The sequence below is a fragment of the Bufo gargarizans genome, chromosome 2 (genome assembly GCF_014858855.1).
Source record: "Bufo gargarizans isolate SCDJY-AF-19 chromosome 2, ASM1485885v1, whole genome shotgun sequence".
Classification (NCBI taxonomy): Eukaryota; Metazoa; Chordata; class Amphibia; order Anura; family Bufonidae; genus Bufo; species Bufo gargarizans.
The window spans coordinates 619,561,621-619,586,977 of NC_058081.1; the positions used below are offsets into that span (position 1 = coordinate 619,561,621).

Genomic DNA, 25,357 nt, shown 5'->3' on the forward strand with positions numbered 1-25,357 from the left:
CATTAAAAAAGTGCCAAGAAAGCGCCGAACCCGAACTTTTACGTAAATGTTCGGGTTCGGGACCCGGTGCCTAAAAACCTAAAGTTTGGTACGAACCCGAACTTTACAGTTCGGGTTCGCTCAACTCTAGTATTGAGGTCTGGGTACTAGCACTTCAGTGCATCTCAGCTCTTTAGCTTCCAGTGCTTGCCATACCCCTTGTTGTACTGAAGCATGATTCAGCTTTCCTGGCAGTATGTTTGGTTTAATAGATTGATTCAACTGGCAGGTGTTCTTAAAGAAAATTGTCTATAACTTCTCTCTCTGAATAACATCATGAAGACAGTTGTAATTTGAATAAACCATGTTTTAATGCATTACACACCAGCTCAAATTAGCTCTAGCTTAATATGCAGACTTAAAGGGGTTGTGCAGCCTGTTTGTAATGATGACCTATCCTCAGGATCAGCTATTTGAAGAGTAGGCTGTGCTGCATGCAAGCGGTTCTTCCTCTTCATTATACTGCTCGTCATCTCAGAAGTGCAGTTTAATTGCAAGTACTCATTCAAGTGAATGGGGCGAATACTTGTAAGTACACGACACCATCGTTAGAGGGGAAACGGCACATAGAGTAATAAAGAGGAAGCAGTGTTTGCATGGAGCTCTGTCTCCTCTTGAACAAACTGATCGGCAGTGTCGTCATCAAAATAAACTGCCCGCACAACCCCTTTCCAGTAATTTCAAGTTTCTACTCAGCCCTATTTCTCCTTGTGAGCTACAATGAAAGCAGTGGCTTTATAGTCAAGAAGGTCACACACAGCTGTTCTCTCCTTAACCTCAATGTTATCAATAACAAAACCTTCTCCAGATAGAGCTTTCCTGACAAACTCTTCATTATAACTGAGAGCATGAAACTTTTCTTTCCCTACTGTGACATATGTTGTGCCATAAGACGCAATTAATATGAGGTGTCCTCCTAGTTTCAGCAACCCTGAAAACTTCCTGAGATATCTGATGTAAGTATCTTGGTCTTTGCAAACAGCATCTAGAAGCCAAGCACTGATGATACAATCTGCTAGTGGTAACACTATCGGATCTGTTATATTTTCTTTCTCAAGGTCACATTTCACAACATGTTGCAGTGCTAATCTCATTTTTACTTCTTTGTCCAGTAACTGGTCACTGAAAAAAATGAGAAAAAAAGAAGAATGTGAACATCATCATGTATGAAGTGTCAAGCTTATAGAATATAGATCAGATTTTTCTTTACGGACTTCTGACCTTTCTCATAAATTCAGACCAAACCAGTTGGCTCACCCTTACTCCTAATATTTGACCAAATATTTCACCTGTTTTCTTCCATGTCTACATGAAGTTTTGCCGCATGGCCCCAATCAAATGCTCCTGTATGTGTGTCCACCCATCTTTTTAGCTCCATGATGCATCTGTCTCTGGTCTTTATTACAATTACATTTTTGAAAAATTCACAGCCTGAATACAGATGGTGAACCATGGAACCAATGCTGAGGTCAAGCAAGATGTCTCCTTTAATATGACCTGCAGAAAAAAAAAAAATATCAAATATGGTAGTCCCTTATTCACATTGTAGATAAACAGTGATTATTCGGGATCACTAAGGTTTCTAAAAGATATGCACATGTAGTTGTAGTTCAATATTCTAGGCTCAAAGTGTCACACTCTAGTCAGCTAATGAATCCATACCCCCTGAGCAAAGGGTTCCTCAGATTGTGACTTTGGGGTTTTCATAAGCTGTAAGCCATAATCATCCAAATTATAACAAATAAAGGCTTGAAATATCTTGCTTTGCATGTAATGAGTCTATCTCATATATTGAAAGTGAAAAGGAAGACCTGGCACTCTATATAAGCAGTCAAAATCGAGATAAAGTTGTTAAACTATTTGATTATTTATTTAAAATATATTCTAAAAAATATACACAGCAGCATATATAATAGCAACACTATCTAAAATGACATAACAAGATATAGCTTCAATAACATAAATTCGCAGCAGTGAAAAAACGCAGCAGTGAAAAAACAGCAGTAAATACTCTTGTAATCAAATAGTGTGAATAATAAAATTCAACCATAGAGAATCCGCATTCTGTAAGTGGGTTTAAGTATGAACTGTTCCTCTTATACCGACATGGAAAAAATGCAATTGTGCATTCGAATAGCAACAATAGTCAATGTCCAACAGACCTCAAGCTGTGTGCAGGTCTTTGCATATAAAATTGCTATTCTACGCTATGCAGGATGAATGGCCTTAAAATGTCCACAACTCACAGTTGTTACTGACTTTCTGTGGCAGCGCACGTAGCACACAGATGACCAGAAGGTACAGTGTGGTAACTCCTCAGGGCGGCGTCCCACCCAGGTACAGTTACTATGTCTTTATTACCTTAGTCTGGTCGGTGTGTGAATGCGGGCTTGATGAGTGCGTAGTATAATGGATGTCAGCTGTGCTTATCCAGACTATGCTCCCGCAGTTGGTTTATGCGCTCTCTGAGGGCATGTATCGTCAGAGTTTTCTTCCTCTTTATTCCAGAGGCTTTAATTCATATCCAGGTAAGATTCTTTACCAGCATGCCAGTGCAAGGTATGGCCCATACGCGTTTTGGGGATATAACAGTAACCCCTTCCCCAGTGGTAACCTTGCAGTGCTTCTCCTCTTCCTTATATACTCTAATCCAGGTAAATGTCAAAAACAGAACTGGAATCCAACAGTCCCAAATATGTATGCAAATCCCGGATTTGCCATGTTGCGTTTTTTATGCGTTAGTTATGCGTTTTTTACACCATGACTGCTTAATCATATTATAAAACATAATAGATGTAAAAATAAATTTAAAATATATAAGATTATTATAAAATACATAAAAAACATTATTTATTCCTCATAACAGCCGTGAAATAGATTTTGATGGGTTACTGAATATATGTCCTTTATGGGAACCATTAACACATGGGGGGGGGACGATTTACAAATGTGTTCAGGACTGGTACCGTCACAAAAATCCAAATAGCTCCCAATCGGCATTTAACCCATTGGGTACCAATGATCCTAAGTCAAATATTAATTTAGACTCCAATCTAGAAATCTTCTTTATCATGTCTCCCCCCTCTCCAGTCTGGTTCCACTTTAGCAAGTGCCACATAGATCAGGCCGGTGGGGTCTTCGTTATGACACATTTTGAAGTGTCTGGAAACAGTATGATTTTCATATTCCTTTCGTATGTTGGCCACATGTTCAGAGATCCTTGTTTTTAGGCGTCTCTTAGTGCAGCCAACATATTGTTTTTTACAGGGGCATGTCAGTAAGTAGATGACACTCTTACTGTTGCATGTTAAAAAGGTGCTTATTCTGTACGAATAACCATTACTGTTCGAAATAACCTACAGTTTTTTTAGGAAACTTTGTTATCTTACAGTTCAGACAAGAATTGCATCGATAAAAACCCTCAAAACAGAGCCAATGTTTTTCTTTCAATTGATTTGGCTTTTTTATTGTAGGGGCTACCTTTATACCCAAATTGGCTGCACGTGTGTATACTATTTTAGGTTTCATTGGTAGCATAGGTCCTATGACTTTATCTTTTAATAAAAAGGGCCAATGTTTTACAATACTATCCTCAACTTTCTTATATTGGATATTGAAGGGTAACTCAATCTGCACCTCTTCGTATAACCTCTGTTCATTTTGGGGTTCTATAATTTTGTCCGCAAAAAGTTCTTTGCGGTCAAGATTTTTAACTTTATTAAAAGCTTCTTCAATACAGTCAGTTGGATAATTTTTATCTATAAACTGTCGTTTTAGGGTCTCGGCCTCCTCAAAAAATGTATCATTATTCGTACAGTTTCTTTTGAGGCATCTGAATTAACTTATTGGAACGTTTAGCAGCCACCTGGGGAGGTGGCAGCTAGAGTGTAGTATAAAATTATTCTTGGCTGTTGGTTTATGATATGTGCTGCAGGTCAATTTGTCCAGATTAATATCAATTTTTAAATTTTAAAATTCAATATGAGTTTTACTGATGTTGGATGTAAAATGGAGGTTCAAATTATTGCGATTAATCTCGGCTAAAAAAGAATTCAATGCCAGATCTGACCCCCTCCAAATAAAAACGACATCGTCTATATACCGTTTCCAGAGCACCAGATCCGCCCCCAGTTTTGGCAGGATAACTTCATCCTCCCAATCCGACATAAATATATTTGCATAACTGGGGGCGAATCTGGTGCCCATCGCGGTACCAGACTTCTGTAAAAAAAAATCTGTGTTAAACACAAAATAATTGTGCTTAAGAATAAAATTCACTGCCTCCAGTATAAAATCTATCTGTATGGATTTAAACCGGCCACTTTTGTGCATTTGAGATGACAATGCCTGTAGTCCTTGCTCGTGTCTAATGGATGTATACAAAGATTGAACATCCAACGTACTAAGTGTACAGTCATGGTCAATTGTAAGATTTTCCAGAATTTTAATTATTTGTGTGGTATTCTTTAAATAGCATTTTGTATCTTTTACTATCGGCTGCAGTTGGTGATCAACATATTGTGAGAGATTGGCCGTCAGGGAATTAATCCCAGAAATTATGGGACGACCAGGAGGTGCTGTGAGACATTTATCTACCTTCGGTAGATAGTTAAAAACCGGAAGTCTACATTGCGTATTTAATATAAATTTCGCCTCACTCTCCAATAGGATGTTCGCACCAGCCCCCTTCTCACATAGTTTGACCAGCTGTGGATAAAATTCATTAATTGGATCCATAGTCAGTCTAGTATAAACTTCCACATCTGTCAGTTGTCTGCAGCATTCTCTATTATAATCCTCCGTATTGAGGATGACTATTGCTCCGCCTTTATCCGCGGGGCGAATAGTGATCGCATCATTCTTCTGGAGCGATTTAATAGCTGCAATTTCCTGATTGGAGAGATTTGGTATTTTCTTATTCCCATCATTCATGAGTCTAATGTCCCGTTCAATTTTTTTTATAAAAGCCTCTATTTCAGGGCTGATTTCGTTTCTAGGATATTTAATTGATTTAGCTCTCAGTTCAGTATGGATAAAACCTGGTGTCACCTGAACATTGGGACTGGTTGGGTTCTTCAGGAAATACTTTTTAAGGCAAATTCTCCTTATAAATTTTTCAATTCCCACATAGGTATCAAACCTGCTCAGCCGTGAGCTTGGAGCAAATTTGAGACCCTTGTTCAATAGTGACACCTGGGATGATGTCAAATTCGTTTTACTTAAATTAATTATTGAGTTTTGTGATAGTGATTCTGTATTTAATATCTGTGTTTGTATCTTCTTTCTTTTTGCCCTTCTTGTCTTCCTCCTATTTCTTGATAGTTTTGTGATCAATTGTGTGATCTCTCCGGTGTCCTGTGTGATCTCTCTGGTGTCCTGTTGTGTCTCCAATGGGGAATGTGGTTCACCTTTTAAGTTGCATTACTGAAATAAATGAACTTTGGGCAATATTCAAATTTTTCAAGTTTCACCTGTATATGTAGCAGTATCTTTTGCTGTACCCGGGCTACTTGAGAAACCTTGACGTGGTGCCCGGGCTTAGACATGTTCTACACCGTAGGACATGTTGACTAATCTCTCAATTTTAAAATCAGTTTGAGGGTTTAGTGAGACTGCAGAGTGCACCTGTATTTGTTATTGTTTTGTTATATTGTTATATTGATTATGACATCCGCACTTGTTACCTTGTGTGAGATGCCTATTGTGGTACTTGTGGTTCGCCGCGGGCATCCTCCACCGTATGCATTTTGCTGGGGATCGCCATTAGCAACGGGCCACAAGTGCAGGATTTGCTCCCCTGTATATATGCACGACTGCATGTGGGTTTGAGCACCTCCTGCTAATGCCACCTTGTCTTTTTGGTTTGCTGTATCCAACCAAACACATGATGCACTAGACCAGGGATCAGCAACCTCCGGCACTCCAGCTGTTGTCAAACTATGACTCCCAGCATGCTCCATTCACTTCTCTAGGAGTCCTGAGAACAGCCAAGGAGCTGTGCATGTTGGGAGTTGTAGTTTCACCACAGCTGGAGTGCCGAAGGTTGCTGATCCCTGCACTAGACCAGTGATCAGCAACCTTCGGCACTGTGAAACTACAACTCCCAGCATGCACTCTTACTTGTCTGTTCTTGTAACTTCCATAGAAGTGAAAGGAGGATTCTGGGAGTTGTAGTTTCAGGATGCTGATCCCTGCACTAGACCTTTCTCTGCCTCTCACCCAGCTTGTTATATAGGCACTCCCTTATCACTGCACCTGTTTCTGCTTTGACTTGTTCATCAACATACAGATGCGGCCATTTCTAGCTTGACACTTAAAGAGGACCTTTCACCAATCCTGACATTGTGAACTAAGTATACAGACATGGAGAGCGGCGCCCGGGGATCTCACTGCACTTACTATTATCCCTGGGTGCCGCTCCGTTGTCCTGCTATGCCCAGGATGTGAGCTCTGCGCTGTGATTGGCCAGCGCTACAGCAAAACAAGGGCAGACTCCGCCTACCATAACTTAGTGACCGAAGATACCGGAGGGCATAGCAGGAGAACGGAGCGGCATCCAGGGATAATAGTAAGTGCAGTGAGATCCCCGGGCACCGCTCTCCATGTCGGTATACTTAGTTCACAATGTCAGGATCGGTGAACGGTCCTCTTTAACATTAAGTAGACAACTGCAGCAAAACAATAGCTATTGAAAAGTGTGTTGTAAATTGCTACAACAGTTATTTAATGCATTATGAGTGTCAAAATAGAGATTGCTACATCTATAATATCACAGCATATACATTTTTTTTTTGAAAGAACATGGTCACATGACCGCAGCCCAGAATGGGAGCAATAATCAGAAAAAAAATGCATTACAAAAAAAAAAAAATGCTGCTTACATAAATGATTATTTCAAAGGGTGTTGATGCAAACCGGAAAACCCCTTTAGCCTCTGAAAGGAATATGAAATGTCCCACAGTGAATATTCAGGTAGATACCCTTGGAGTAGTCTCCATTATTTTGTGGATGGACAAAAGATTCCAATGCAGCAGATAGGAATCATAATTGTAATATGGAGACGATGCATAGGTCAAGGTAGATGGAACAAGTTCATAATCAGTTGACAGGCATGTGTCAGGGCAGCTGGGTAAGTGACAGAAGAAACAGCAATGAAACACCTTAGCGGACAGCTGGAATATAAAGAACCTTATTGCTCTGTCATTGAGCACGGTGTGAAGGGAGTTTAAAGGGGTTGGACACATTTTGACTACTTTTAAACAATATGTAGGTAAAATGATTATTTTGCAGAAGAAGAAAGAAACTGCACCTTTTTGGATGGCGCTGTCAGCAGGAGTCAGAAGCAGGTAAGTATTGATAACACAATACTTTTTATTTACAGTCAACGCGTTTCAGGGGTGGAGAGCCCCCTTCATCAGGACAATATACAACATAAAACAGCATTCGCATGTGGCGGTTATTTAAACTCAAAAAAGGCGCGTGAGGCCAAGCAGAGGTGGAGCAAGGGGAGGGGAGGGGAGGGGAGTGGAGGGGGAGGGGGGTAAGTGTGTGTCTCAAACAATAGAAAGCTGTCATCAGGCGTTCAGTTCCTTGCTGACCCCTTTGAAACTATATAGTGGACCTGATTTCTTTTAGGAAAAAGAGAATAAAATTATTATATTCTAAGGTGCTTTGGAATGTAGCAGTGCTGCAATGGTTAAATTTGGCCGTATTTTAAAGTGCTTGCGGGTGGATCAGTCTAATATGAATGCTTTTTAAGAGAAAAGACCGGGCATGGAGTAATATTAAGCATGGTGGTTATATTAATAAAAAATAATAAATAAAAAATAATAAAAGGTACAGGGAATGGTATAAAGCATGGTGGTTATATTGATTAAGAATAAAAAAATAAAAGGCATATATATCTTAATAAATAAATAAAATTATATATATATATAACCATATAGACACATATATATTAGCATATACATAAAATTATACCATAATATATATGAATATATATAAAATTCCTACTGTACATAAAATTACATGTTTAGTGGATAAAAAGGTGGTGGGGGGTGTTGGCAGATTTTTTATATATTAGTGGAGATTTTTTTTTTTCTTTTGGATAGAAGAGAACAACCCCTGGTGATTAGCCTCATTAGAATCGAAGGGTAGTGGCTGCTGATACAATGTTGTAATTATTTTATGAAACTGTATCGGTTGTCTGTCATAGACACGGTTTCACAAATGTAGCTAGCAGAGTTTTTTTGGGCAGTAATGTGAAACTGCAGATGTTTGTCAAATAAAAATAGTATTAGGAGTATAACACTGAGGCCACCCTTAACCCCGGTCTCCTACAGCAATCAGAGAAGTGTATAGATGTGGTAACCTAGAGTATTGTAAAGTCTTCTGCTGCATGGGCCCTTTGCATAAAAAATCATTAAATATTCTTGGTGGAATATCAAGCGACGAGATGTTAATAATTTTCAGAGGAGGTCCTTTAGAGAAGTTTACACTAAAAAATGGTCTCATTTATTTCATTCAACCCTTGGGGCGCAAGGGTATCCAATTGGTACATCCAGTAAACTTCTCATCGCTGTAAAGTACTGAACTGATTGTATGGGTTTTCTGGTATGTAATCAATTGGTGTGATCCTGATGTTTTTGTTTCTCTGGTGTGGAGGCACAGTGTCTGGAGAGGCTATGTTTTTGGTAATGTTTTTGAATGTTGTGCCTATGTTGGTTTAGCCTACAGTGTAACTCCTGGGTGGTGCGGCCTATATACTAAAGCCCGCAGCTACACTCAATTAGATAAATTACATAGCTAGATTGGCATGTCAGATGATGCTTTATCATAAAGGTGGTCCCATTTTTATTAGAAGAAAACTATGTACATTTATTGGTTATAGTCTTACAGCATAGGCTCCACTAAACATGTAATTTTATGTACAGTAGGAATTTTATATATATTCATATATATTATGTTATAATTTTATGTATATGCTTATATGTGTGTATAAGGTTTTATATATATATATATATATATATATATTATTATTTATATTTTTTTTATTAAGATATATATATACCTTTTATTTTTTTTATTCTTAATTAATATAACCACCATGCTTTATACTACTCCATGCCCGGTCTTTTCCCTTAAAAAGCATTAATATTAGACTGATCCACTCGCAAGCACTTTAAAATATGGCCAAATTTAACCATTGCAGCACTGCTACATTCCAAAGCACCTTAGAATATAATCGTTTTATTCTCTTTTTCCTAAAAGAAATCAGGTCCACTATATAGTTTCAAAGGGGTCAGCAAGGAACTGAACGCCTGATGACGGCTTTCTATTGTTTGAGACACCAAATATGGCGGCTGGAATTGTCTTAGAAGGAACATGGGAATAAAATCACTCACCTGATCACTTGATCACTTAGAGGCAGTCCACTACTCTCTTGATTGAAAAAGACCTGCCAAAGGACCTGCGCTGTGTGTGAAGACTTTTCCTCGTGCTCCCAGCATGATCATGCAGTGACGATGATATCAATACGTAATCACACAGGGAAAACGCAGTAACTACATCACGCTCAGCAGAGGTCATTTGGCAGGTTTTTTTGTCAATCAAGAGAGGAGTGGGCTTCCTCTTTGTGAGCAAGATAATGAGGTGAGTGTTTTGTTTGTTTTTTAAACCCAAAAGGCCATATTGCACTAGCGTAGTACCGTTTTTAACGGCCTATAGACGGGTTCACTTCTGTCTAAGAACCAGTTAAAAATGGTCCCTTTGATTGATAGAACTTTGACTGAATGGGGTTTTAACATAGCGATTCGTGACAAATTATTTAGTAACAAATCAAATTTCTTGTCAAACTTCGGCAAAGCTTCGGAATAATTATTTTTTTTAAAACTTTGCTCTTTTCTTATTATATGGCATATTAAATGGTGCCATTAGAAAGTATATGCTATCTCACAAAAAACGAGCCCTCAATATGGCTGTGTGAATGGAAAAGTATAAAAAAAATGATGTCTCCTGGAAGTCAGGGAGGGAAAAAAATAAACATAAAAATTGGCTGCGCTGTTAAGGGGTAAATGTACTAAATTAAAAATACATACCCTCTGTAAAAGTTTTCTTAAGATTCTCAATGGGAAATATCAAGAGATCTTCTGCATAGGCCATGTCAGGTTTATCTGATAGGTAATGCTCTAGATGCTGTCTGGAATCAAATCCATGTTTATGGTAGAGCTTGTAGTTACTGGAATCCATTGTGTAATCTTGTGTCTCAGACAGAATGACTCTCTATACATTGCAGCTCAGTGTCTTTATATCATTGCTAGGAATCAATTAGCAACTTGTTTTGCAAGACTAAATACATATTAAATCATGAGCTATTATCACAAGTCAGTCATGAGAACATGTGTTAATAGATTCAGGCAAAAAATTATTGATCTTCGAATCCCTAGAAACGTTTGGTCAGCCTGCTGTGGCTTCTTGAAATTTGCATAATCAATTATGCAGTAGGTATTATAGAATTATATAATTACATTGATAATACAGTTGAAAAAAAGGGAAAAGCCAATTAAGTTCGGCCAAGGGATAGATGAGGATGTCAATCTTGGAAGGGGAGTGAGAACGAGATTTGTACACATTTTCATAAGCAGAAATGTTATTTAATTTTAAGAATTTATGTAAGCCTTTTTTAAACTGCCCAGTATACCTGCTGTGACCATGCCATGAGGTAGACTATTCCACATTAGTGTTGATCGAGCACCAAAGTGCTCGGGTGCTCGGGTAGAACACTTTGGGATGCTCGGGTGCTCTACAGAGCACCCGAGCACAATGGAAGTCAATGGGAGAACCAGAGCATTAAACCAGGCACCCCCTGCTCTGAAGAGGGGAGGGTGTCTGGTTCACAAGAAAAGGTCATAAATTGATGGAAACACCACTGAAATGGTTCGTGAACAGCATGAGGAGGATGTTTGGATGCATCTTGGACTCCCAGGTCGCTGCTGGGAACGATGTTGTCCAAGTAGTAGAAGAAAAGAGAAAAAAATCCCAATGAATAAAAGCCAAAAAGGGGGTCTTTGGAATAACTACCAGGCGCCAAGGGAAGGAGAGAGAAGAGGAAGAGGGAAATTGCTGGGGTCTAAAATAAATGGTGAGAGGCTGCCAGAGGTGGCTGGAAATGCAGCAATAACAGCTGTATATAATAATATCAGAAAAAAAACAAAAGAGTCCGAGCCACAGTGAGGGCGCCAGCCACCTTAACCACTTCCCATCTGGGCCATTTGCCCCCTTTCTGACCAGGCCTAATTTTGAAAATCTGACATATCTCACTTTATGTGGTAATAGCTTTGGAACGCTTTTACTTATCCAAGCCATTCAGAGATTGTTTTCTCGTGACACATTGTACTTCATGATAGTCATAAATTTGAGTCAATATATTTCACCTTTATTTATAAAAACTCCCAAATTTACCCAAAATGTTGAAAAATTTCAGTTTCTCTGCTTTTAAAACAGAAAGTGATACCTTATAAAGTATTTATTACTTAACATTCCCCATATGTCTACTTTATGTAGGCATCATTTTGGAAATAATATAGGTATTGAGGCTCACCCAGCCTAAATCGTGCTATAAGAACTAAATTGACCTGCCTACTCAACTAAAGAAGAAGAATATAAATGTAGTATAGTCCGAGCACTCACATACGGGCATATGGAACGAAAATCATTAATAAAACATTTAATAAACATCTAAATGCAATACAATAAAAACATCAGAATGCAAATAAAACTGAAAATAAACATGGAAATATAAATATCCAGATAATAAGACTCGAGTTGGGGGTTTAGTATGAGATAAACTCTATATAAAGTGCTTTTGCTTAAAAGCGTATTTCTCAAAGGAGTAAAACGTACTGAAGACAATGGATAAAGTCAAGATAACTGTAAATAGGCTGATGCATATAGAACTAATAGATTCTGATAAAACCTGCCAGTCAAGGGGACCCACAGCAATCGTTCAATCCAAACAGAGTTCGGTAAATGTGGTGTGGTAATGATAACCCGCACGCCGAGGCGTCCAACGGCTGTGCGAGACCAACACCACTTGTTACCTGTCCCAAGGTCTTCAGATGGAAATACCGTGCTCCCAGTAAGCAAGTAGTACGTGCTGCTGTTACGGGCCCAAACAAAAGCCACACCAAGCGAAGGTAGATAGTGCTGGCTTGTCACGTGATGTGTCGGCAGGAAGTGCTGTCTGGTCACGTGATCACGGTGAACCTGATATCCTCAACCGAGTATGAAGGAAATTAATTCAATAAATAGCACAAAGTTCTGATCTATCCAGGGAATCTTCAAACTGACATGTAAGGATGGGTCGTCATAAAACCAAACGCGTTTTGGGGTATATAACTGCCCCCTTCCTCAGTGATGACCCAAATGGTGAACCTTCCCTGTTTATATAGCCAATCTCAGTCAAACCTAAAACGTGGATACAGCCTGGAATGGAATACACTAGAATAGAGTACTAAAATTAAGTAAACAACAATAAAAGCTAAAAGTAAATGCATACACATAAAAAAACACAACAGTTATGATTAAACAGTCAAAAGAGACCAAAAAATTCAAAAAACGCAGGTGCGGTTTTGATGTTTTTTTTTAGGTGAAGATGCGTTTTTTGGTGTAGACTGCTGTTTTAATATAATAAATAGATTCTATGAAGTATTTGGGCCTAACGATTAGCGGAACCCAGAAAAAAGAGTAAAATCTTGTATAAATCGTGTAAGACATATAGACATATGAACAAACTGAACGAGCTCAGGAGGAAATAGAGATGGATGGAGGCCCTCCGACGAGGGAGGACCAGAGCGGGTAAAAACAAACCGCCTCTGGACGACCATCGATCGGGGGGCACCCAAACTAAAGGAAACCAAAAAGTTCCCACTCCGCATTGAGTCCGTCCAGTATTAAGGAGCCAAAGTCAAAGATAAATCTGGATTCCAAGCATGACATCCGCTTGATGAAATCGCCCCCTCTCCAATGTGGACCCACAATTTCCAAAGCTATATACAAAAGACCTTTTGGGTCTTGGTTATGGCACTGTTTGAAATGCTTTGAAACCGCATGGTTTTCAAAGCCTTTCCTTATATTCGTTATATGTTCCATTTTGGAAATGTCATTTTATTTTTTTAGGATTTTAGAAGGCTTAGAATTTTAGAACCAATTCTTGAAATTTTTAAGAAAATTTCCAAAACCCACTTTTTAGTCTGAAGTCACTTTGTGGGGCTTACATAGTGGATACCCCCATAAATGACCCCATTGTAGAGACTACACGCCTCAAGTTACTTAAAACTGATTTTAAAAACTCTGTCAACCCTTTAGGCGTTCCACAAGAATTAAAAGAAAATGGAGATAAAATTTTTAAATTTAACTTTTTGGGCAGATTTTCCATTTGAATCCATTTTTTTCTTTAACACATCGAGGGTTAACAGTCAAACAAAACTCAATATTTATTACCCTGATTCTGCGGTTTACAGAAACACCACACATGTGGTCGTAAACTGATTTAAGGGCACACGACAGGGAGCAGAAGAAAAGGAGCACCATATGGTTTTTGGAAGGCAGATTTTGCTGAACTGGTTTTTAGATGCCATGTCCCATTTGAAGCCGCCCTGAAGCACCCTTACAGTAGAAACTCCCAAAAAGTGACCCCATTTTGGAAACTAGGGGATAAGGTGCCAATTTTATTAGTACTATTTTTGGGTACATATGATTTTTTGAACATTCATTATAACACTTTATGGGGCAAGGAGACCAAAAAATTGGTTGTTTTAGCACAGTTTTTATTTATTTATTTTTACAAATTTCACCTGAGGGGTTGGATCGTGTGACATTTTCATAGAGCTGGTTGTTACGGACGCGGAGATACCTAATATGTATACTTTTTTCTATTTATTTTACTTTGTTTGTTCTGAGAGCTATAGTTTTTTTTATTTTTTGAGCGATTTTCTTATGTTGAGGCTCATTTTTTGCGGGATGTGTCTTCTGCATTAGACACACTAGCGTCTCATTCAGAGCCTAAGTCTGCGCGCAGCCGCAGTGTTTAAGCAAGGGAGTGTTTGGAAGCGAAGCGTAGACGCAGGCTCAAAACTGTGGTGCTTTCCACACTGACCTCCAACTCCATGCCCAGTCGCATTGGGGATGAGCGGCGCTGGCGGAGGGTAAGTCCGTGCGCCGACATGTAGAGCGCAGCTGGTCATCAGAACACCCCCCACTGTGGATGACATTGGGGAGTGTCATCAGAATCTTGCAAAGTCTTATTGGTAATCTCATATGTGCCATACCTAGTATTTTGTATTCTTTGAGCTCATTGGTCCTCCCCTCTGCATCTAAGGGGGGAGAGGAGCTTTTATAAGCTTTGTCTTTAGCGCCTGTATTCAAGTCTGCCCGATACCCCTGATAAAGCCAGAGTAGCTGGCGAAACATGTTGGGGGCAGATGATAGGTTTTAGTTTCTGAATACCGTTATCAGTGCTAGTGATTACATAAGTTGTAATACAATCTAATTGAGGAGAGCGGTTGCCTCACAAGAATCACAGTACGCAGCTATATGGAGCAATGTACTGTTAACACAATAATCAGGACAGTGAGTGTCGCCTAGCGAAGACAGTGCAGGGAAGTGCACCCCCGCCTGCATTCTTGTAGGTACTTCATCATATCACAGCACTCATAGGGTATCAGATAGTTTTAACCCTTTAAGTTTGCTCACTTTTTCTAATTATTTTAAACAAATGTATTAAAGGTTAAGTTTTAGTGTCTGGGACAAGAGTGGTATAAGCCTAGTTAGGCTGTGTTTTTTTATATATATATATATATATATATATATATATATCCAAAGAAAAAGTCAGGCAGCACTCCTTTTGATGTACAGCTGTAGCTGTGAAGGTGCCCGCGGTGGTCCCTCGATTCAGGACTTAAGTCACCTGACTTGAGAAAGGTTCTGTGAGAGAACCGAAACGTTGTCTTATTTTGACATGTGTGAATAAAACTACACATTTTTTTATACTTCAAGGAGTGCTGCGGATTTTCTTTGCTATATATATATATATATATATATATATATAAAAGAGAAAGTCCAATGGGAGCACCAACCTGAGAATGGGTGCAAAGTCCAAAAGGGGGTGACGGCAATCCCCAATAGTATAAAAGAGAAAAAAGAGGACTGCACTCCAAATTGTGATGAAAATCCAAGCTGTTTTATTCACCCATAGTATGGCAAATCTTGTGACGTTTCAGCTCATACGAGCCTTCCTCAATGCTTGAGAAAGGCTCGTATGAGCTGAAACGTCGCAAGATTTGCCATACTATGGGTGAATAAAACAGCTTGGATTTTCATCACAATTTGGAGTGCAGTCCTCTTTTTTCTCTTTTATATATATACTGTATATATATATTGAAAATCCTTCCCAGACAGGTTTGTGGAATTGTAAAAAATCGGAACAACACCAACAAAACACCACAATAACCTTCAGAATGAAACTTATCACTAGGTATAATTCCAAACATGCCACCATCAGGCAAATACTCACTAAACATTGGAGGATACTGCTGAGATCCAATACTAAAAAAGGAGCTCCCCTGTCTCCCCACGATCACCTATCGACGGGCACAAACACTAAGAATATTCTAGCCCCCTCATGTCCAAAATTATTCACAAATGATAAAAAGACGTCAAACAGAAAGGAGTATCCGGCCAGGATAGGGCCATATAAATGTAACATCAAAAGGTGTATGTGTTGCTCCACTATAACACATAACGTAAAATAAATTGTTAGTACATCCTCACAGGAGAAATTCACCCTCAAACATGAAATGAACTGTGGGTCAAACAACATCATCTATTTTCTTCAATGCCCATGCAGATTGCAGTATGTGGGTAGGACCACTCAGACACTGCGCGAAAGAATGAATGAGCATCGTTCAAACATTAGTCTCAAAATTCTGACGCACAGTGTCTCTCGTCATTTTTCTGACTGTCTCGACAGTGACCCAACAGTTCTAAAGATGACTCCCTTGGAGTGGATCCCAAACTCCTTTCAATACCTTTGTAGAAAAAAAATGTATTGGATTTACCGCCTGAATACTCTATCTCCGTTCGAAATACCCCTGCAATTCATATATTTCTCTCGATACATTCTATAATATACACATTCCCAACCACATATAGTGGACATGCCCTTGTATTAGTTATCAGTCCCGACCCTACACATGGCCCGTTGCAGGTGTATTCTCCTATGAAATACACCCGGGGACACATAGATGTGTACCACTATATCTACATTCACTGGGTTTTATACACATATCTATTTATTCATTGTATTTATCTATTTGATTACGGTACTTATTTACTTATTAAGCTACCTGTGGCCATATTTGCATATATGGCTATACCTGTGTGTATATACTGTATATTTAATCTTTTTATATTTACAATTTTATATATATAGGTCCACTCAAGCTTGAATCTATAATTGTATTATTTCACAACCATAATTCTGACTGCACCCTAGTCCCATAAGCTCTCCTTTCCTATACTCCACTGACAGGCTTTGTACGTATAGGAACATATACGTGTGACTAGGATCACATTTGGATATTTTTAGACAGGTAATCTTTAGACCCCACCTATATGTATATATGTACATGCATTCTTTATGTGTATATGTTATAGGCAAATGATTATTTGCCGCAGTTGTGTTAGGGGAGGCGGGGCATGCCGCTTAAAAGCCGCAGCCTTCACCTCACCTTACTAGCGGCTCGTTTCTGCGTCACTTCCGGGCGCAGCGGCACTCACGTGAGTAACAGGCTCTGGTCGGCATCGACATCCCCATCCTCATCGGCATCAACACCGGCATTTGGCATCAGGCAGCGGTAAGATCGGGGCCTTGCGGCCTCATCCCAGGGCAGTGGGGGGATCGGCACGCCACATGTTCCTACCTGCTTTTTTTTTTTTCTCATGTCAGCGGGCAGCAGATACGGCTTCCACATGTTGAGAGCCGTACTCTGCTGCCTCAAGTTGTCCCAGCACGCCATCTGCTGGTCAGCAGTGTCATTACAGCACATAGTTATTCTGTTATATGTTCATTAAAACTCTGATTATGCTTGGAAAGTGTTCTGCTACAGCATAAGACGGGGCCGTAAACATGGGTTTATACTCAGCCCTCACAGGGGTCATATCTGGTTGCAGGGGTGCCGTTGGTTTGGCATTGTATTATCTTGGTCATGGCACATCACCTTATGGCGGTCTCTAATAGACTGGTGGGGGGCATCTCAAACTATACGTTAGTTACCAGTTACTGGGTCGATTTCCTATAGGTCTGTCATGCCCTGGTCTTGAGGGGTGGTTAGGCTACAGTCCACAATTGCATCTTTGTTAAAAAAAATATATATTTTTTTTGGTTTAGCGGGTTGCTGTGCTTTCCATAGGTTCGTGGGTCGTTCTATCTACTGGCTGCACGGGTTCCTACCAGCAGACGCGGCTACATACATAGTGGGCACGTTGGCATCAGGGTCAAGTAAGCTGCTATACGTCACAGAGGGGGATTATTGAGGTTATGTGGTATTGAACAGTTGCTAATACTCTGTTTCACATGTTCAGCTACGTTTTATTCACTGCGTCAGCGAGCAAGCAGTTGCCAGGTACAGTAGCGTTGTGGTTGCGTACTCACATTCCACATACGGGGTAGTGGTGAAGGAAAAAAGAAAAAACATACACTTTTAAGGCAGATAGTGGCAAGTCTGTCTGACTGGCAGGACTCTAATGTGTCTATTATATTCTCAGTTATTCTCAAGCCTGTCACGACTACAGGCTACATCTCGATACGTCTGTCACGTCTACAGACACGTTTAAGTCCTGTCACGACTATAGGCAGCAATTCGATACGTCTGTCACGTCTACAGACACTTTATAGTCCTGTCACGACTACAGGCGGCATTCGATACGTATGTCACCTCTACAGACACGTTTAAGTCCTGTCGCATCTACAGGCTACAATCTTACATTGCATGCCTTGTTTCACTGTCATGTTTCAGCCCGGACACGTTTCGGCGCTTAGAAGGCAACTTAGGTCACAGTAAATTCTGCACTGTACACATCTTCCAGTATTCAGTCACTTCGGGGAAGGGGTGCTTTGCACATCGGTGGTCCGTGTGACACTGGTGAGTGGCACACGCCTGGTGTCGGGCATTCATCTTCTGCATTAATCATTTATCATTATGTTTTTTAGTAAGATGTCTCAAGAATCGTTTGTGGGCGATACATCATCCTCCCATGGGAGCGTGGCATCACATTCCGCAAGAGACTTCACACCATCATTAAGGTCATGGACTGTGCCCAAGTTGATGGCAGAGCTAACCAAGAGAAGCATCCCATTTACAGCTTCTGCAAGGAAGGCGGAACTGTTTTGTCTTCTGTCTTCAGATCTGGTGGGCCAAAACCAGGAGGTGGTGTCCATGGATATCATTCAGACCTCGCTTACTCAACTGCACGCGGCCATCAACTCTACAGCATCATCGATGTATAACTTTCAGGCCAGGCTAGAGTCGGTCGAGGCAGGCAATACAGCTGCCCGTTTGGTGGGCCAGAGTCAGGCAGATTCTTCTAGTTCCCAGGCTAGCATGGCTGGTGGGTCAGGTCCTACACCCTCTATCGCACCATCCCACTTCATTCCAGCCAACATACGGCAGGACATAATTGACGGCAAGGACGTTAACTTAGCATCCTTACTCATAACAGCGCACGAGGCGCCAGACAACAAGACCATAGTCTGTGGGGAGGTCTTGGTTGTCCTCAAATCTAAGGATGTGAGGTTAAGCAAGAAACTCAGCATACCGGAGTTCGTCCTAGCCTTTAGTCTGTACAGTATTGTTGTCTGTACTATTAACCCTCAGCGCAGGGAGAAGTTCTTTACATGTACAAAGTGGTGGATCTAGCCTATAAATATAGTGGGTCCGCCTTTTATGACCATCACCGTTTCTTCTCAGTGAAGGCTGCAGCGGCGTTGGCTCAATTACAACACACGGTGGATTGGTCCAATATGGATACAGAACTGTTCTGTAGACACTTTGCGGGCCTCAAAGCTCCTGCCTGTTCCAAGTGCAACTCTTACTCCCACATGACAGACTGGTGCTCATATGTCAACAATCCAGCACAGTCGCAGGCTAGTAATGTTCCTGGGCCATCAGTCAGTAAAAGTGTCCCAGGGGTGGACAAGTTGGGGCGTCCTATCAAGTATTTTGGGAAGTCTCAAATTTGCAAAAACTTTAATTACCCGGCGTGCCATTACAGCCAGTGTAGACTCCTGCATTTATGTGCTATATGTTTCAGAGCCCACCCCCGTGTTTCTTGTCCACAAAAAAACAGGATCCAGCATGACTAAGCGTGGTGGACGTCTGTCTCCTTCATACTCTGTTAGGGTCCCATCCAGATGCCGACTGGGTACAGTTTCTCATCAATGGTTTACTCCACCAGATTCCATACAGGTCTATTGGCTCTACCACAGACCACTTACGAATGCAAAAACCTGTTGTCAGCCTCGAGAGACCCCGTGGCCATTTCTCAGCTCATTCAGGCTGAATTAGACAAGGGGTACCTCATCGGGCTATTCGAACAACCCCCCTTTGATTGTTGGAGGGTTAACTCTGTTGGTGTAGTGTCTGGGAAATTCAGCAATAAAAAAATATTAATATACGACCTGTCAGCCCCACATTCCTTACCTACACCTAGCCTTAATTCTCTAATCCCTTCAGAAGAATTCACAATGACATACACTTCTATCGATGAAGCCATTCAGGTCATACTGAGGTTGGGTCAAGGGGCTTGGCTGTCTAAAGCAGATATCACAGATGCTTTTAAGCTGCTCCCAATCCAACCTGAGCTGTGGCAATGGCACAGGCTTAAGTGGTTAAACAAATATTACTTTGCCAATAAATTGACCTTTGGCTCTAAGTCCAGCCCATGGATTTTTGATCAGTTTGCCAGATCCCTACATTGGATCCTCCAAGACTTGTTTCGTGTTGTCCAAGTCATTCATTATTTGGATGACTTCCTCTTGATAGAACCCCTGGAGCATACACTCCATGACCTACAGGTATTGCAGTCAGTGTTTTCATACCTCAGGGTGCCTGAAGCCCCACACAAGGTGGAAGGGCCCAGTACTGCCACTACATTTCTTGGTATTCGTCTGGACACTGTCAGCATGGAAGCTAGCCTTCCTCAAGACAAACTGCTCAGGGTCAAAGAGGCGGTACACAAGCTAGCCCGAGTTAGGGTCATTACCAAATCGGATCTCCAATCCCTGCTTGGTATGCTCAACTTCGCTATGCTTATCATACCCCAGGGCAGGTCATTTATTTCCAGACTGTTGAAATTGCTGCCACATGCTCACGATCAGGATAGTCCAGTAGTCATGGATCAGGAAGCTATGGCAGATTTGGTCATGTGTGATAAGTTCTTGACACAGTGGAATGGTATCTTGTTATTCATCCCGGCAGTTTCAAATAACTCTCCAATAGTTCACACGGATGCGTCATCTTCAGTGGACTTTGCGGCTATCTTTGGCTCTCATTGGTTTGCCGACCAATAGCCACCGGAGCTTGGAGGGTTTCTCCAGGTGTTCCCCATTATTCGAGATTTACCCCCTCGTGGGGGCCGCTTGGGTATGGGGACCACTATGGAGGAATCAGACAGTTCTTTTTCTAACTGACAACCAGGCATTAGTCGAGATCCTCTCAAAGGGTATGTCAGGCTCCACACAGATCATGTAATTTGTCAGGAGACTGGTTTGGATGTCGCTTCAATATAATTTTCATATCAAGTGTGAACACGTTAGGGGCAAGTTAATGTGGCTGCGGATGCATTATGTAGGGGTAACTTGTCACTCTTTTTTCAGGTCTCTCCACAGGCAGACCGCATACCGTCACCAGCTCCCAGGCTTGACCAGTTAGTGATGGACTAGCAGTTCACCTTGCCACCGCCAGGTCTCTCATGACTATAGCCCTGTCCTGTAACACCTTGAGGACATATAAGAAGGCATGGGCCTTGTTCTGTAATTTTAAAAGAACCCATTCTTCGGCAGGAGTAGGCAACATTTCTTACCTACTGGCCTTTGCCGCATTTTGCCACTCTCACCTGAAGCTGTAATTTAGCACTATTAAGTTATATCTGGCTGGGATTCAACACCATATGTATCTACGGCATCCTAATCAACCCTCCTTGTTTTCAGCACATCCTATTAGAATGTTACTGAAAGGTATCCAGAAGGGGTCCACTGTGGCCCGCCCTACGCGACAGCCATTTACGGGGTCAATGTTGAGATTGCTATCGGATAAACTAGGGAAAAACCCCTTCAGTAAGCACACTAGCTTATTGATCAAGACAGCCATGTACCTAGCCTTCTACGGCTTTCTCAGACCAGGCGAGTTCACCTGCGCCACACAATGCAAAAACTATCTGAGGAAGAATCAGCTGTCATGGGATGGGTCATGTTACATTCTTACCTTAACATCTACAAAGACGGCCCGAGCAGGTCAGCGGACAGAGGTTAGATACTTCCCCACTGGTAACAATGGTGCCCAGTTATAGCATTACAGGAGTGGTTGCACTTTATTGAAACAACCTCGGGGATGCGCCTCTGCTAAGACTAGGTACCGCGCCTTTGAGTTGTCAGAACTTTCTCAAATTTATCCGCATTGCGGAATATTGGCATCAACCCCCAGTTCCATCACGGGGCATTCATTTCGCATTGGTGCGGTTATCGCCGCCTCCAAGCACAACGTCACGGTGCATGTTATATAGAAATTAGGCAGGTGGAAGTCGGCTTGTTATGCACGGTATATACCAAATTCGCAGTGTGAAATGTTTAATGCTTTCAGGAATCTGGTTTTGTAATTATTGTCAATAAACACAATTTCCTTAAGCTATGTTTGTGGTTTTTGGTCACTTTAGCCTACCCTCCGTATAGCAGTCTCGGCATAACCCTACTGCTTAAGGAGAAGTAGGTAGGTAGGTATACTACCCATAGCCGACCCGAATACAAGTTATAGGCAAATTATTATTTGCCGCATTTGTGTGTGTGTGTGTGGGGGGGGATGCAGCTTAAAAGCCGCAGCCTCCTCCTCACCTTACCAGCGGCTCGTTTCTGCCCCACCCTCCCAAATCCCCTTTATTCTAACAACTCAATGGGGTGGACCTCTTTAGCCTACCCTCCGTACAGTAGTCTCGGCATACCCCTACTGCTTAAGGAGAAGTAGGTAGGTAGGTATACTACTCATAGCCGACCCGAATACAAATATGTTTGTTGGGTTTACAATATTATTATTATGAATTTCATAAACTTTTATCTATATACAGTTGGAAGAAAAAGTATGTGAACCCTTTGGAATGATATGGATTTCTACACAAATTGGTCATAAAATTTGATCTGATCTTCATCTAAGGGTACTTTCACACTTGTGTTTTTCTTTTCCGGCATAGAGTTCCGTCACAGGGGCTCTATACCGGAAAAGAACTGATCAGGCATATCCCCATGCATTCTGAATGGAGAGTAATCCGTTCAGTTTGCATCAGGATGTCTTCAGTTCAGTCGTTTTGACTGATCAGGCAAAAGATAAAACCGTAGCATGCTACGGTTTTATCTCCGGCGAAAAAAACTGAAGACTTGCCTGAATGCCGGATCCGGCATTTTTTCCCATAGGAATGTATTAGTGCCGGATCCGCATGCGCAGACTGAAAAAAAGGTGAAAAAAATTAATGCTGGATCCGTTTTGCCGGATGACACCGGAAAGACAGATCCGGCATTTCAATGCATTTTTCCGACTGATCAGGCAATTTTGAGACTGATAAGGATTCTGATCAGTCGGCATACGTTTTGCCTGATCTCTCTGCCGCAAGTGTGAAAGTACCCTAAGTCACAACAATAGACAATGACAGTCTGCTTAAACTAATAACACACAAAGAATTAAATGTTACCATGTTTTTATTGAACACACTTTGTAAACATTCACAGTGCAGGTGGAAAAAGTATGTGAACCCCTAGACTAATGACATATCCAAGAGCTAATTGGAGTGAGGTGTCAGCCATTCAGCCAACTGGAGTCCAAGTTTATCAAGACATTTTGCAGGAGAACTTAAGGCCATCTGTCCACCAGCTGAAGCTCAACAGAAGATGGTTGTTGCAACAGGACAACGACCCAAAGCATAGAAGTAAATCAACAACAGAATGGCTTAAACAGAAGAAAATACGCTTTCTGGAGTGGCCCAGTCAGAGTCCTGACCTCAACCCGATTGAGATGCTGTGGCATGACCTCAAGAAAGCGATTCACACCAGACATCCCAAGAATATTGCTGAACTGAAACAGTTCTGTAAAGAGGAATAGTCAAGAATTACTCCTGACCGTTGTGCACGTCTGATCTGCAACTATAGGAAACGTTTGGTTGAAGTTATTGCTGCCAAAGGAGGTTCAACCAGTTATTAAATCCAAGGGTTCACATACTTTTTCCACCTGCACTGTGAATGTTTACATGGTGTGTTCAATAAAAACATAACATTTACAGTATTTTTTGCTTTATAAGACGCACTGCCATTATAAGGGAAAAAGGAAGTGCATCTTATAAAGCGAACACTGCCATGTTTACTTTGGTGACGCTAATACATTGCGGCCTTCCATGTATCAGAGGGGTGGGAGGAGGGGACGGAGGCTGGCAACACTTGCGGCGGGGCCCGATGCAGTCACTCTACTGTAATACATCGTGCCCCGCTCACAGCAATTTTCATATGTAAAGTCTATAATGTTCAATCAGTGTCTCTGCTTTAAACTAGGGCAATTCTCTGTAGTAGTATAACTCACTGTGAAAGCGGCAGGCAGGGCGGCAGCGTAACCTCGCGATTCTCACTCATTCACGCTCCTCCCACTTCATTCATGAAGGAGAAGCAGGAGCGTGAATGAGTGAGCATCGCAAGGTTACGCTGCCGCCCTGCCTGCCGCTTTCATAGTGAGTTGCACTACTACAGAGGATTGCCCTAGTTTAACCCCTTAAGGACTTAGGGCGTATCGATACGCCCTGTTTCCCGAGTCCTTAAGGACTCAGGGTGCACCGGTACGTCCTAAGTTTAAATCACGATTGCGGCGCGGCGGGGGTTAATCGCAACAGGATGTCCGCTGAAATCATTCAGCGGGCATCCTGTCACAATGCTGGGGGGGGTCCCAGACCTGCGGTTTGCGGCTTTTACCTTATCCGGCGGTTGCGGCGGCGGTGCCATCGGGTCCCCATGCGGCTGTAGGGGGGACCCGATGGCATGGAAGGCAGTGCGATGTCTAAGGAAGGCATTGCGCTGCCTTCCGGTGACGAGCCTGTGAGATCCAGCCCCCTGGATCTTACAGGCCGGAAGCTGTATGAGTAATACACACAGCATTACTCATACAGCCAATGCATTCCAATACAGAAGTATTGGAATGCATTGTAAAAGGGATTAGACCACCAAAAGTTGAAGTCCCAAAGTGGGACAAAAAAGAAAGTAAAAAAAAGTTGAAAAAATTAAGTTTTCCCCCCAAAAAATTAAAAGTTTCAAGCAAAAATAAACAAAAACATCATTATCCCCAAATAAAATGTAAAAAAAATGGTAAAAAATAGGGAAATAAAAAAAATTACACATATTAGGTATCGTCACGTACGTATCGACCGGCTCTATAAAAATATCACATGACCTAACCCCTCAGATGAACACCGTAAAAAATAAAAATAAAAAACTGTGCTAAATAAACCATTTTTTTGTCACCTTGCATCACAAAAAGTGTAATAGCAAGCGATAAAATAGTCATATGCACCCCAAAATAGTGCTAATCAAACCGTCATCTCATCCCGCAAAAAATGAGACCCTACCTAAGATAATCGCCCAAAAACTAAAAAATCTATGTCTCTCAGAATATGGAGACACTAAAACATGATTTTTTTTTGTTTCAAAAATGATATTATTGTGTAAAACTTACATAAATAAAAAAGTATACATATTAGGTATTGCCGCGTCCATATCGACCAGCTCTATAAAAATATCACATGACCTAACCCCTCAGATGAATACCGTAAAAAAAAAAAATATGTCACCTTGCATCACAAAAAGTGTAATAGCAAGCGATCAAAAAGTCACACGCCCCCCAAAATAGTGCCAATAAAACCGTCATCTCATCCCGCAAAAATCATACCCTACCCAAAGTAATCGCCCAAAAACTGAAAAAATTATGGCTCTCAGACTATGGAAACACTAAAACATGATTTATTT

General features: G+C 41.2%; 2 protein-coding genes across 2 annotated transcripts; both read right to left on the reverse strand.

Annotated features, from left to right (window-relative positions):
• Positions 1-362: 362 nt before the first annotated feature.
• Positions 363-10,326, reverse strand: LOC122926835 (nicotinamide N-methyltransferase-like). The gene is made up of 3 exons (XM_044278338.1): positions 10,137-10,326; positions 1,329-1,536; positions 363-1,161 (listed from the first exon to the last, which is right to left on the reverse strand). Exons 1-3 carry the CDS (start codon positions 10,285-10,287, stop codon positions 738-740), a joined length of 783 nt encoding a protein of 260 aa, XP_044134273.1. The 5' UTR covers positions 10,288-10,326; the 3' UTR covers positions 363-737.
• Positions 3,941-6,963, reverse strand: LOC122926834. Its single transcript, XM_044278337.1, has 2 exons — positions 6,921-6,963; positions 3,941-5,463 (listed from the first exon to the last, which is right to left on the reverse strand). The coding sequence occupies exon 2, from the start codon at positions 4,969-4,971 to the stop codon at positions 4,009-4,011; it is 963 nt and encodes a 320-aa protein (XP_044134272.1). The 5' UTR covers positions 4,972-5,463; positions 6,921-6,963; the 3' UTR covers positions 3,941-4,008.
• Positions 10,327-25,357: the final 15,031 nt, after the last annotated feature.

What these genes read in the sequence shown, in the direction of transcription:
- LOC122926834 (XM_044278337.1), bottom strand. Translation starts at nt 4,971, where the DNA reads ATGAATGATGGGAATAAGAAAATACCAAATCTCTCCAATCAGGAAATT.
- LOC122926835 (XM_044278338.1), bottom strand. Translation starts at nt 10,287, where the DNA reads ATGGATTCCAGTAACTACAAGCTCTACCATAAACATGGATTTGATTCC. An exon ending in TAAGAAAACTTTTACAGAGG is followed by an intron (nt 1,537 to 10,136) that starts GTATGTATTTTT and finishes TTTTTTCTGCAG; the next exon opens with GTCATATTAAAGGAGACATC. An exon ending in GTAGACATGGAAGAAAACAG is followed by an intron (nt 1,162 to 1,328) that starts GTGAAATATTTG and finishes CATTTTTTTCAG; the next exon opens with TGACCAGTTACTGGACAAAG.